The following is a 14,275-nucleotide window of genomic DNA, read 5'->3' as shown; positions in this document are numbered from 1 at the left end:
AAAAGTTAGTGCAATAGAAAGAAACTAGAAATAGGGCAAATGACTGTCAAGTATCTTTCCTCATTTTAGGATAGAGGGCACAGTATTTCTTGTATGGGTCTCATAGGGACAGTTCAGAAGTCCCTGAGATTAAGGAGGGACTATTTATTCTCTCATAACTCCACTGAAGAAAATCTGTCAGTTTTTCAGCTCAGGTCATGATCCTGGTGTCCTGGAATCGAGCCCCACATCAGGCTTCCTGGTCAGTGGGGCGTCTGCTTCTCCTTCTCCCTCTACCCGTCCCTTGCTGCTTGTGCTTCCTCTTGCTTTCAAATAAATAAAATCTTAAAAAAGAAAAAGAAGATCTGTTGATCTGAGTCCCCCATTAGACAATCCCTGTGGCATTAATAAATACTGTGCATAGCGAAGCTTTTGAAGACCATAGGGTCATGTCAAAAGAATGGAAGAACCAACATGAAAGGGCCAATATGAGCCAGCTCAAGCATTTGAAAGACTAATGAATGTAATGGATGGAAACACATTGAATCTACAAAAAACAGTGAGTCCCTTCTGAAACTTAAAAGAGCAGAGCCACTTGCCTAAACAAAGGCAATATTTCGGTTGCCTTTGGAGGTAACAAGGACACCGGATAACCAGAGTGACTTAAAATCATTAATTGAAAGGGAGGATCTAAGCATTTATCCTGCGTTTCCTTTTTTTTTTTTTTTTTAATTTTATTTATTTATCAGAGAGAGAGAGGGGAAGAGAGCGAGCACAGGCAGACAGAATGGCAGGCAGAGGCAGAGGGAGAAGCAGGCTCCCCGCCGAGCAAGAAGCCTGATGCGGGACTCGATCCCAGGACGCCGGGATCATGACCTGAGCCGAAGGTAGCTGCTTAACCAACTGAGCCACCCAGGCGTCCCTGTGTTTCCTATTTTAATTGTATTTTAGGATAGCTAAGTAGTCTGAGATGTTGAGGGTGAATTCTTCAAGGAATAATTCTAGCTACTACATGTGGCAGAATGGCACACTATTTTGTAACCCTTAATGAAGGAATTGATGTAGACGAAAATTGTGAGTGGATGATACCATTGTTTGAAAGAGGAACTGGGAAAGGAGGGCCAGGCTTTCCCCATCTGAATATGGGTTTTGGGCATGTGGTCATCCACCCCAGGTGCGCCTGATGTGGGGAGTGGGAAAGACACAGCACCATCTGTGAAGCATTCTTCCCCCCAAAAGTTGAACTTTGTTAGTCAAGCCTCTACAGCTAATTGCCCATATGCAGAACATTGGATTAAGATAGAACAAGTTCAGTGACACCATGAGGAAGACCGACAGATCTAGAACATGAGACATCCTCATAGATAACTTGTTTCGAGCAAGTCAATGTCTGCTTTTGTCTAAACACAACTAAAGAGACATAATGAGCAAATAGAAAATGTGAACCTTGTTTGTATCCTGACCTGAACACACTAACTACAAATAGCATTTTTTAAAAAAGATTTTATTTATTTATTTGACAGGCAGAGAACACAAGTAGGCAGAGAGGCAGGCAGAGAGAGGAGGAAGCAGGCTCCCCGCTGAGCAGAGAGCCCCATGCGGGGCTCGATGCCAGGACCCTGGGATCATGACCTGAGCCGAAGGCAGAGCCTTTAACCCACTGAGCCACCCAGGTGCCCCACAAATAGCATTTTTGAAATAATTAGAAAAATTGAAATATGGACTCTGTTAGAGAGGAGTTGTTAATGATATGGTGGATATAAATACATATATAACAAAAGTTCCATTTTTAAGAATCTTTAAATTTTTTTTTTTAAGATTTCATTTATTTATTTGACAGAGAGAGACATAGCGAGAGAGGGAACACAAGCAGGGGGAATGGGAGAGGGAGAAGCAGACTCTCCTGTTGAGCAGGGAGCCTGATGTGGGGCTTGATCCCAGGACCCTGGGACCATGACTTGAGCCGAAGGCAGATGCTTCACGACTGAGCCACCCAGGTGCCATAAGAATCTTTTAATTTTTAAATGATTTTAGACTTACAAGAAACATGGGAAAAAAGCATTCCCATAAACCCTTTTCCCAGCCCTAACCCTAACCCTAACTGTAACCCTAAAGCCCTAAACTATATAATCATAGTATAGTACATAGTATAGTTACCCATATATAATGCTTGAAATCAGACACTAACATTAATATAGTGCTGTTAACTGATGAAGACTTTTCAGATTTCTCCCGTTGTTCCTTCAAGGCCCATTTTTTGGTCCAGAATGCAGTCCAGGATCCCACAGTCCTTTTAGTTGTTAGGTTTCTGCAGCCTTTCTTTGTCTTTTTTGACCTTGACACTTTGGAAGAGGACTGGCCATATAAAGAGGACTGGCCAAAGTAATTTTGTTATTTGCACTTGCTTGCTGTTTTCTCTCAGCTAGGTAGAAGGCATGCATTTTCCATAGATGTCTCCAGAAGCCTCCTCAGTGGGCCACGTCAGGGGTTGCATGATGCCAACATGCCTTCTGTGAGGCCTGTGCTTTAGAGCTACGTACTGAAGGTGGACGGAGGAAATGATGTCATGTCTGTGATTTGGTTAAAAATACTTCCAGCAAAAAACCAGAGGCAAAGTAGCAACAGATGAAGCAAGAGTGACAGTATCTTGATAATTCTAGAATCTGGGTAATGGGTGTTTGTGGGTTTATTATGCAATAATAATAAGTTCTTTTGTCTCAATAATATGTTCTTTTGTTTATGTTTGATATTTTTCATAATGAAAATGAGCGCTCCTCTAATGATGAATGTTCTCAATTGTTTTTAGGAAAGTTAGCAGAAGAATATAGGCTTTTCCCTTGTTTTGTTTGTATTTTTTAATTTGTAGATTAAACTTAATGACCTGACAGCTTCCATGCTTAGGATGACACTTTGGTGATACGGTGTTTTCTTTGATTTTTTTTTATAGCTGTGTGTATCGCGTTCCTTATTGGTGTGGCACTTATCATTGCGGTATCCTTTCTGAGGTTTTTGTTGAGGTGAGCAAATGTTAGGGGAGGGCACAGTTGGGGGAGGTAGAATATAGAAAAAAATAAATTCAGGAAGGCTAGTTTGGTCCTTTCAGTGACCTTTGATTAAATGAATACTTAACTGGGTCCACCATGCACAGTCCAGCCTGGGGTATGAGGGATCAATGTAGAATAAGAGGTGGTCCCTGACTTTAGGGTCATGATAACCTAGTTCGAATGGATCTTTGCCTTCAGTCCTCCCAGATGTCTGAAAAGAGAGAAGAAAATGCTCGAGTCATTATTCCCCAAAGGATCTCACAGCCTGCTTTGGTAGTGAGTGGGAGGTAGCCTGGGCTGATCTCAGGAGGCAGATGCTGCCTTACACTTCTCCTGTCCTACCCTGAGCCCTGAGGCCACCCCTCTGGTCCAGCTTTCCAGCTCCTGCCCTCTGGGCATCAGGCTGCAGAGATGGAGGCTGGGGTGCTGGATCTCCAGACCTTGGCGTGGACTCGCTTTTCCCTGCTTGAGACTGGCAGCTTGGCGAGGGGTTCCTTCTCTGTCTGCCTGGCTAACAGCGAGTCCACACGAGATAAGAGAGTGAAAGTGAGTGAATAGACTGGGAAAGAAAAGGAAAGTCACATAGATACAGGCTGGCAGGTCACCTTTGAAAGGAAAGATTTTTCGTATTTTTAAAGAAGTAAGATTGATGGAATTTTCACATGCTCAGCCTGTTAGGGTCAGGAAGGATCACAAGATTTTATTTATGGGTGTTCAGACCATATTCAGACTGGAAGAGAGAAAACCTAGTATTTCAAATCTGCTGCCTTGAGGAAACCTAGCAGCTTGGGGTAGTTCAGATACTCTTGACTCTCTTCCTTTGTGCATCCTAGAAATACAAGGGTCTGTAAGGGTAAAAGGACTACTTCTTGCTCAGAAGCAGATTTTTAGCCTGACTGCTTTTTAGGGGCAGAATTGTTTGTTTGAATTAAGATATTATCTTGTCAGTCTTTTGGTAAGATGCAGATACTACTCCAGTTTATTAATGTTTTCATTTGGTTCCTTTAATATGAATGGATCTTTGGCATCACTTTTTAAAGTAATTGGTAGCTGATCTTGAGCTCTTGGAAAGGGAACAAACCCCACCTCATTCCACTGTGGAATTGAAACTCCTCGTAGCTTGTGGTTCACCTCTTCAGCCTGATGGCAAAGCAGGAGTCTCTTGTCCCTTGCCCCAGCACTTTCCAGTGGGCCCCTGGAAGTCCAGGAATGTTTGGGTGTGTCGGAGGAAACAGAGCAAAATCTGAGTTGGTAGTAAGAATACCGGTTCTTTCTCTCCTTTCATTGGGAGGACAAGCATGGAAAAGGAAATCAAGCGCGTTTCAAAAATTTTAATTTTTAAATATTTTACCTTCTCCTTTCGCCCTTCTTATGTCTTGATTTTAATAGTTTTCATGTGATGGTGATGTTACCAGTGCTGAATAAAGTAGAAATAGGAGTGAGTTGTGGGGAATAAAGAGAAAAAATAAGAATATATGCCTTAGATAAGTGGGTCATATTTAGAGGCTGATTTGAATAATTAAGCTGGAGAAAAAAACTTATGAGACTGAAATTGAACTGGCTCTTTTGTGATAAGAATTACTGATAATAAAATTATTGATAATAAAACTAAGGAATTATTGATAATATTTTAAGACTGAATAATGGAATTGCAGTTCTCTTAAAAAAAAGAGGGGTTGTTTATTTTTTAGATCTACAAACTGCAGTATTTATGGATTAAGTGATACCATGTTTGGGATTCTTTAAAATAGTCCATCTAAGGCAGGCAAGGGGGTGAGGGGTGGCAGTGTGGATGAAGTAAGACCCACCACACTTAAAGACACCTTAAAATGTTTAATTCTTTGACTTGTATAGAGTATGAACTTAATGAATTTTTTTCAGTACAGTACCTAATCATTTTGAAAATTCTGCCAAATAAAATAAATTAACTGAACTTTTTATTTATTTACAGTTTAGACGACTTTCATAATTGGATTTCTAAAGCAATAAATTCCCGGGAAACTGATCGCCTCATCAATTCTGTGAGTTATTAGAATGCAACACGTGTGGTGGTTTTCTCTATTTGGAATTTATAATTCCCTATTTAATAATCTTTATTATCTGGCTTAATTAATCTTATTTATATTGTGGAAGGCCAGGTCGGTCATGTGTTCTGTAGCCTTCATAAAGAGCAGGCAGCCTTATCTGCAGCTCTGGTGAAGAGCACCATCCCCTTTTCTTTCCTAGTGAAGCTGGAACTTTGGGTTGCATTATATGCATGATGTGGAGACATTTTTCTCTCTGCAGGCTGCACTGTTGAATCAATCCAGTTAAATAGAGAATATTAAGATAAAAACAATAGAGCCATCAATATGAAATTAAAAATAGATGGCTTCCTGTGGTAATTAAATATATTACTTATTTTAATAAATTCATTATGGACATAGATATGTCCATAAATGGGCATATTTGCTTGTCCTCTTGTACCAAATGCACTTACGGACCTGGTCTTTGTGGTGGTTCATCAGCATGGCTTGGCAGACAGCACAGAAATCAACTGTGAAAAACTAAACCTCTGGGTGGGACCTTTACAAAAGCAAATTAAAGGATTGTTCCAGACAATGGTTTTTAGCTCTCCCATCTGTTAATTTCTTTCCTAAAAAACCAGAAAACTGAAATTAACTCACTAGTATTATCAACTGGCATGTTTCTCTCCCCATTTTTCTGAAGGAGCTGGGGTCTCCAAGCAGGGCAGCCTCCATCGGTGGCGATGCTCAACCGGAAGCATGGCGTCCGCCCGCCGCAACACCACGCCTCCGCTGTGTAGACACATTCAGGGGGTATGTGGGGCTTCCATGGGGCATGGTGGGCACAGGCAGTCTAGAATTACATGTTTACACATAAACACGCTTTTAACTATTTTACATATCTTTTACTTCGTAGGATAGGCAGGACTTCTTGCTGTGAGAATAAAATCAGTGGCCTCTCTTTACTCAAAAACTGTCATGATAGCAAGTATAAAGTTGCTGGAGAAGAATCAAGGGCGAGTTTGCGCTAGTACGGAGATTCTGCTGAGTTAAAGGTCATGTGGGCAGGCCGTGGCATGTCCATCTGCACCCCCCTGTCCCATCAGACAAATGAAACACCAGCGTGCGCCAGCCCCGGCCCTTCCCCACTGCTAGCAAAACAGCTTGAATATCAAGCCTTCTGGGAGGCAAATCCAGCGTCCTGCAGCAACTTGTTATTTTAGAGTTTGGGTAGAAGTGTGAGGGCCAGGACCCAACTCTGGAAATAAAGTTTAAAACCATATAGCTGAAAATAAACATGTAGGTGTTAGGTCTTCCATTTCTACCCATGGAGGGCTTTCTTTTCTTTTTCTTTTTTTTTTTTTAATTAAGATTATTTATTTGATAGAGAGAGTAGGAGATAGAGGAGAAAGAGTAGGAGAAGCAGACTCCTCACTAATTGAGGAAACAGACCCTGTGGGGCTTGATTCCAGGACCTTGGGATCATGTCTTGAGCCAAAGGCAGACACTTAACTGACTGAGCCACCATGTGCCCCTTATGGAGGGCTTTGAAACTCTGGTGATAATTACAATTCTGTCCCAGCCTCCTCAGACACTGAGTGCTCTGGGGTGCATGTTGGAAGCCAGGCAGTAATAAGAATTAAAACCACTGCAAAGGATTCTTGAATTCTCACCCTCTGCCAGGTACTGTTCTTACTTGTCGTAGTTTATTCAATCTCTTCACAATCCCGTGAGGCATGTCCTTTTAAAATGTGAACACATACAGGTGAAGAGACTGGGCCACAGAGTTAAGTAACATGTCTGAGGTCACTTGGGGATGATGTGGGATGGCTGGGATCCGACTCCAGGAGTTTGGCTCCAGAGTCCCCACGGATAACCTCAGTGACACACTCAAGTCTTCATTCTTCAGTATCTTACAGAATCAGCATTAAACAGTAGCATATTTAGAGTCTGTTTTATCATATTCCTCTCTCTTTTTTTTTAGAAGAAAGGCAGGGAGAGGGGCAGAGGGAGAGAGAGAATCTTAGACTCCACGCCCTCCATGAAGCCCAATGTGGGGTTCGATCTCAAACCCTGAAATCATGACTCTCTGCAAGAGTCAGAAGCTTAACCAACAGCCACCCAAGAGCCCCTATTCCTCTTTTTTTTGATTCTCATTGCCACTTTTGGAGATGAGATGTTAGCTGGTAGATAGGAACTAACATTTGTTAAGTGCCTAAAATGTGCCAAGCGCTGGTTAGGCGCCATGATACACATCATTTTCCTTGGTGGTTCCAGGGGTCTCTGTGGGTATGTTCCCTGTCTTATAGAGGAGCACACTGAGGTAACTGATGAGAGTTTTGCCCTAATAAGAGTTGAGGGCCCATGATTCGAGCCTTCAGCTCTAATGACTATGCCTTCTACTACAGTTCTTTAAACCTGCAACACAGAGCGGAGTGATGGGAAATGTTCTGCTTTGTTTTCAAGTTACACAGTTCAGTGTCAGTGTAATTTTCTCTTAAGAAATCATGTTGGAGGGGTGCCTCCGTGGCTTAATCACTTGAGTGTCTGACTCTTAATCTCAGCTCAGGTCTTGATCAGGGTCATGAGTTCGAGCCCCACATGGAGCCTAGTTAAAAAAAAAAATCAGGTTGGAAATGTTGGCAACAGAAGGGCTTTATGTAGGGCCCAAATTGTAGTAATTAGAAATAATAGTTTCCTGCTCTTTAAGTGTATCTGTGTTGTGACTGCCCCTGTGAGTATAAGTGTGTCTCTTGCAGTTGGGCCATTCCCTGTCACATGGGCAAGCCCTGAAACTGTGCTCTTTGCTGCTTTACAGGATAGCTCTCATCCTCATGGTCTTCGTCAATTATGGAGGAGGAAAATACTGGTACTTCAAACACTCAAGTTGGAATGGTAAGATATTTCCTAAAAGTGGTATTGTTTGTGTAGGACCCCTTCAGAGAAGTGTGGACATGAGAGCCTCTCACCATCCCCTCAGGAGCTCAGAGGCAAGGCCCCACCAGCGTCCTCTGAGTGCTGATATCCTGCCCCCAGACCTTTAGATGATGCTGTTAACCCTTTTGTTTTGTTCTTGCTTTTGTGTGCAGTGGCTTTGTAATGCTTCACTGTGATAACAGTGGATGGCCAAGACTCTGCTGCAGGGCTATGGGACTCTGCAGAAGCTGTTAAGAATTTAGTTGTAAATGATTCTTGTCATCTAGATACACTTTTTATTACAGCCACACGGGAGTTCTACCTTCTAAGACTCATGGTCCTCCTCAGGGTGCCATTGAACTCAGATTGGTCTGAGTGGTGTTGAGTAATGGTTGTGAATCTGGCTCAGTAGTTGGTTTAAGAATGGATTTTGAATAACACAGCTTAAAGATAACAGACTTGTCCACAGACTTCTACTCTGGTTTTCCCCTGCTCAGTCATGTTCTTAGGATATGTACCAGGCCTGGTGACTGGGTCCAGGTCCCCAAGGAGTGTCTGTATGTTACTTCACAGTGTTTTCCTGTAAACTCTCAGTGTGAGTTTACTTTCCATATATATCAGTATATAATGGAGCCATTCGTTTTAGGAAATATTACATTCTAGAGTCTTTTTCCTTACTCTTGTGCTTGTGTTATTTTCTAGGACTGACGGTGGCTGACCTCGTATTCCCATGGTGAGTTGCAGTCTACCACCAGGTCTTCCCTAGGTCATCCAAGTGTCCAGCTCATGCTGGAGCCTTTCTCTGAGACCATCCTTGAGTTTTGGGCCACAGGCCTGTGTTACTCACAGGTCCTTCCAAAAGTTATGTTACTGGATAGTTCATATGCTTGGTAAGAGGGTATATCTAAAACCTGCATATAAAAGATGAATGATTTCACAGGGAACATTTTGTTCTTATAGATATGGTATATACATCTTGGGATCTTATAGGAAATCATAAATTCTGAATATGTGATTAAATCCCACTAATCCTGAAAATAAGTATAAAAATCATATTTCCTAAAAGAAATTATAGTATATTGGCATCAGGAAATTCTGATAAGTATGTAACAGGGCAATGATAGTATTAAATTAAAATTTAAAGTAATACAGGAATGACCCACTCTGTCTCTGATCATCTGTGACTTGTTCACCTTGTTAAGGGACCCTGACTTCCTGTATAGTGTGGGATTTGTGTCATTGCCTCTGACGCTTTGAGTGACTTTGTCCCATTTGTAGGAAGTAGTACTAGCTATTGGTTTATGTTTTTGGTCCCTTGTGTTTCATCACAATATGAATTCAGGGTTTCTTGAGGAGGAGCTGCGATTCTTGCTTGAGGTGGTTTTGGGTTTGAGGAAGTTTTACATGCCTGAAGACTTGGTAATTATTTATGTACTTTTTTTTTTTAAAGATTTTATTTATTAGAGAGCGCGCGTGCATGAACAAGGTGCAAAGGCAGAGGGAGACACAGACTCCCTGCTGAGCAGGGAGCCCAATGCTTGGTTCGATCCCAGGAAACTGGGATCATGAATTGAGCTGAAGGTAGATGCTTAATGGACTGAACCACCCAGAGTTCCCATTTATGTACATTCTTTATGAGATTCCCTGTAGGAAATGCGTTCTTATTTCTGTTACTCGACACTTTTTATCCAATTAGGTGACCCCAAGAAGGGAAGCCAGGGGATATCAAGAAATGTGGCAAGGGCAGATTCTCACCTCTGTTAGCCCTCATGCTCAATCATTGGAAAGATTGCTATTCTGACTTTTTTTTTTTTTAAAAGAATTAATTTAGTAAAAGGCAAGAAAAGAGGTATGTGGCTCAGACAAAATTTGAAAAAGAAATAGCTTTCATTTTTCTTTCAGGAGAAAGAGTGAATATAGGAATGATTGATGTATGTTGTTTGTTTCTCAGGGACTTTGAGGGTGTGGTCATGAATGTCTAGTTGTTTCAATTCTAGCATCTTCATCATTGTTTCTCTCTCTCTTTTTAAAATTTAATTTAATTTAAAAAATTTTTAATTAACATATAATGTGTTATTAGCCCCAGGGGTAAAGATCTGTGAATCGCCAGGTTTATACACTTCACAGCACTCCCCATAGCACATACCCTCCCCAGCCACCCTCTCCCTACACCCCCGCCCTGCAACCCTCAGTTTGTTTTGTGAGATTAAGAGTTTCTTATTGTTTCTCTTTAATAATAAATGGGAGACTTTGTCCTTGGATTGTACTCAGCCCTGAAGAATTTTCGTTATAGGATATGACTTGATGGTGCACAAACCTTATAGTCCAAAATGGTTTTGTTCTGATTCTTCCTCCAGTGTTACTTTCGTAATTGGCTACTTTAGAAAAATAATCTATCACTTCTTTTATGTAGTAGATTACAAAATATTAATGATATATAGACCAAAAAAAAAAAAGCCACCCTAGAAATGATCACCTCTTTATAGCTGTCTTTTTTTCTAGGTTTGTATTTATTATGGGATCTTCAGTTTTTCTATCAATGACTTCGATACTGCAGCGAGGATGTTCAAAATTCAGATTGCTAGGGAAAATTGCATGGAGGAGTTTCCTGTTAATCTGTATAGGAGTGGTCATTGTGAACCCCAATTATTGCCTTGGTCCATGTAAGTATTTTTTCACCTCTTGTTAGTATATATTGTGGTTGAAATGTGGAAGCTACATGTCATAATTTAAAAGAAATATAGTTCTTCCATCTCAGATTCCCGCAAAAAGAACAGTTGTTGGAAAAGTATATACCTGCTTGTATAACTTCGGGCATTATTGTTACTGTCTTTGGACTTCAGACCTGGGAAGAGCTTCTAAGACCACTCAGACCCTTCTGCTGTACAAAGGAAGACTCTGAGTCCTAGAGAGATTGAAGTGCTTTCTGTGGGTCTTCTGAGGCAGGAACAGAGTAGTAGGGCCAGATCAGATCACCTTGTTCTGGACCCTGCCTTCCTGCCACTTTGGATTCATCGACTTCCATAATAAGGAGATTGGTAGTTCAAGAATCCACCTTTGTCATCACATGTATGCCCGCTGGGTTGCTGGAAAGGAATATCTCTGTTATTGCTTTAGCAGTGAGTGAGATGGGAAGGCCGAGGGAAGGACGCATACCCCGTGCTTGGGACGTGCATCAGGGTCAGGGAAGGCAAGCAATAGTTAGCTGTGTCCAAGGGGCGTACAGTGGCATTAGCAAAACGGGACACAGTTATCTGGACAGTAGCCAGATTGTCCCCATGGACAAGAAGCACTAAGAGTAGCCATTAGGGGGAGATAGAGGTCACTTCCAGTTGGGGTCAGAAGGGAAGGTATCATTGAATAGTTGACTCGATGCATCTCAAAAAAATGAGCTACTGCTCCCAGGAGAATATATTGTAGGATTCATTACATGGTCCCATTCTTCCAGTGATGTAGCCATGTAGCCTATAAGACAGGGAGAGTCTGTTGGTGGCCTGTGCTGGCTCTGCAAGTTGCTGGTGGATGTGGGAGTCGACTGAATCCATACCCAGAATGATAAAGGGCCAGGAGAGGAACTTCAGGTAGTCCTTGCTTTATCTCATACTGAATGAACATGCGTTTTTTGTTTTGTTTTGTTTTGTTTTTTAAGATTTTATTTATTTATTTGAGAGAGAGAGTGAGAGAGAGCATGAGAGGGGAGAAGGTCAAAGGGAGAAGCAGACTCCCCATGGAGCTGGGAGCCCTATGTGGGACTCGATCCGGGGACTCCTGGATCATGACCTGAGCCGAAGGCAGTTGCCCAACCAACTCAGCCACCTAGGCACCTGAACTTTTCCCTGTGTCTCAGCTGGCCACTTCCTGCTATGAGTTTGAGCCAAGTCCCCTATGCATTCCTATCTCCAAAGGCCTAGACAACAACTTAAGTGCAATAGAGATATGCTCCCCCCTCTAGAGAACAGTAATGTTGTCTAGGGCAGGAAGAGGAATGCTGGCTAACACTTCACCAAATTTGTGCCTTTTGCAGTGTCTTGGGATAAGGTACGAATTCCTGGTGTGCTCCAGAGGCTGGGGGTGACCTACTTTGTAGTTGCTGTGTTAGAGCTCATCTTTGCTAAACCTGTGCCTGAAAGTTGTGCCTCGGTAAGAAATCCTACTTTTAAACATAGGGTCGGGGGGGATGGTGGGAATCACTATGATTTTCAGAATCTTCTTTAGTTCTGGGCAGAGTAGTGTATCTCAGTAGACTCCTTAACTCTATTAGTCAAGTGCATCTTTTTTTCTTCAATTAGTTATTTTCCTTTAGTCTTTACATCAATCCTTTTTCTCTGTTGTGGGGAAAAAAAACACATACCATTAGATCTACCCTCTTAATACATTTTTAAGTTCCCAGTAATCAAATGCATTTTGATGGCATTAAATAATATCACCATCAGCTAGTTCACTAGTTCAGTCTTTGGGGGCATTACTGCCAGTTTTTCCATTTCGTCATAGTACAGGATATTTAGAAAACTCACAAAACATTTCAGTGTCTATATGGATGCTGTGAAGATTCATCTTAGAGGAAAAATGCCAGAGTAGGGTAGAGGAGAATGACAGTATTATCCTTGGCAGTCTTGACTACTTCATATTTCTTTTTTGTGGGAAGTATGAGAGCCTCACTTCTTTCACGATTGCTTTCTATCTTACTATAAATTACTCTGTTGAGATACCGCAGGTGGAGCTTTTTTCCCATAGTAGAGACAAATATTCAGGAAGAAATGCTTAAATTCTTCTACTTGGGGTCCTTCTTAATAAATTAATAAAGCCGTATTTGTTTTCTGGCTCCTTTCCGTATATGTGACTAGCAAATTCATTACTAAACTGATTTTCTTGGCTCTTCCTGTAATGATTGCTTGGTCATATATCCTTGGAGTGTATTGGATCATTATTCATTTACCTGCTCTCCCTGCTAGGTCATTGTTTGTGTACCCTCTGCTGTGGATTTTCTTGAGACGAAGTGAGATGAGACATGAATGTGGGCTTGGTTAGTCATGTGGGACCCAAGGTCTGTGGAGGTTCATCCGCCAACCCGACAGTGGAGCGAGGGTTTGGGTGAGATACCAGGGATAGGTAGGGCTGTACTCTTTCCTTCAGTCAGGACAGCTCCAAAAGCTTTATTGAGATATATTTCACATACCATAAAACTCACCAGTTTGAAGTGTGTAATTCAGTGATACTTAGTATATTCACAGAGTTGTGCAGTAATCACCATTACCCAATTCTAGAACGTTTTCTTTACCTCACAAGAAACCCTGTACTCACTACCAGCCACTCGCTGTTCCTCGTGACTCTCCCAGCCCCAGGCAACCCCTCCTCCACTTTCTGTCTCTGTAGATTTACCTGTTTTGGACATTTCATATAAATGGAATTATATAACATGTGCCTTGTGGTTTGGTTTCTTTCACTTAGCATATTTTTCAAGGACTGTGTATTGGTGCTTTATTCCTTTTTATTGCTGAATAATACTTCATTTTATGAATGTACTACTTTCTTGATACATTCATCAATTGATAGGCATTTGACTTATTTCCATTCTTTGGCAAGTATGAATAAAGATTCTGTGTATATTTGTATATAAGTTTTTGTGTGAACATCTGTTTTCAGTTCTCTTGGATATAAGAGTAGAATTGTCCAGTTAATTTTTTTTTAAGATTTTATTTATTTATTTAGAGAGTGAGCATGAGTAGGGGAGGGGTGGAGGGAGAGGGAGAAAGCGAATCCCAAACAGACTCCATGCTGAGCGCAGAGCTGGATGCAGGGCTTGATCTTACCTGAGCCGAAATCAAGAGTTGGGCACTTAACTGACTGAGCCATCCTGGTGTCCCATCCAGTGATTTCTTCTTAACTAATGTTTTACTATATTCATGGAGAGGGGCAGGTAGACCACATAACGTATATGAAATAAACATGCATCTGTTTTTGTATTACTACCATACAGGCCAACAGAAGAATCACCAGGAATTTCCCAAATATGTTTACTGCTTATTTTTTCCTCTTCTACTTACATGTAGTTCATTTTTGTTTTTTTAATAACTCCTCACTCAGGAGAGAAGCTGCTTTTCCCTTCGAGACATCATCTTCAGCTGGCCCCAGTGGCTCTTCATTCTAATGCTGGAAAGCATTTGGCTGGCTTTGACATTCTTCTTGCCTGTTCCTGGATGTCCTACGTAAGTGAGCCCATGTAGGTAATCCCTTTTTGCATGTCCTTTTCTGCCAAGTCAGAGCTTCTGGGGTGAGAACTTGCAGATTTCCGGAGGAAGAGGAACTTGCTTTCTCTCTTTCTTCTTTTTT

The 14,275-nt window shown here is 41.5% G+C and overlaps 1 protein-coding gene across 1 annotated transcript in view; it reads left to right on the top strand.

Annotated features, from left to right (window-relative positions):
• HGSNAT (heparan-alpha-glucosaminide N-acetyltransferase) overlaps window positions 1–14,275 on the top strand; it is a 47,859-nt gene that overhangs the window by 25,132 nt on the left and 8,452 nt on the right. The window contains exons 5-12 of the mRNA XM_059155948.1: window positions 2,927–2,996; window positions 4,975–5,044; window positions 5,733–5,842; window positions 7,848–7,924; window positions 8,648–8,678; window positions 10,448–10,608; window positions 11,970–12,085; window positions 14,030–14,151. Coding sequence (XP_059011931.1) covers window positions 2,927–2,996; window positions 4,975–5,044; window positions 5,733–5,842; window positions 7,848–7,924; window positions 8,648–8,678; window positions 10,448–10,608; window positions 11,970–12,085; window positions 14,030–14,151 — 757 coding nt within the window. The remainder of the gene's footprint in view (window positions 1–2,926; window positions 2,997–4,974; window positions 5,045–5,732; window positions 5,843–7,847; window positions 7,925–8,647; window positions 8,679–10,447; window positions 10,609–11,969; window positions 12,086–14,029; window positions 14,152–14,275) is intronic.

This window comes from Mustela lutreola, chromosome 18, assembly GCF_030435805.1.
Source record: "Mustela lutreola isolate mMusLut2 chromosome 18, mMusLut2.pri, whole genome shotgun sequence".
In the NCBI taxonomy this organism is placed as follows: domain Eukaryota; kingdom Metazoa; phylum Chordata; class Mammalia; order Carnivora; family Mustelidae; genus Mustela; species Mustela lutreola.
The sequence above is the reverse complement of the archived record's forward strand: the minus strand, read 5'-3'. Positions and strand labels throughout refer to the sequence as shown.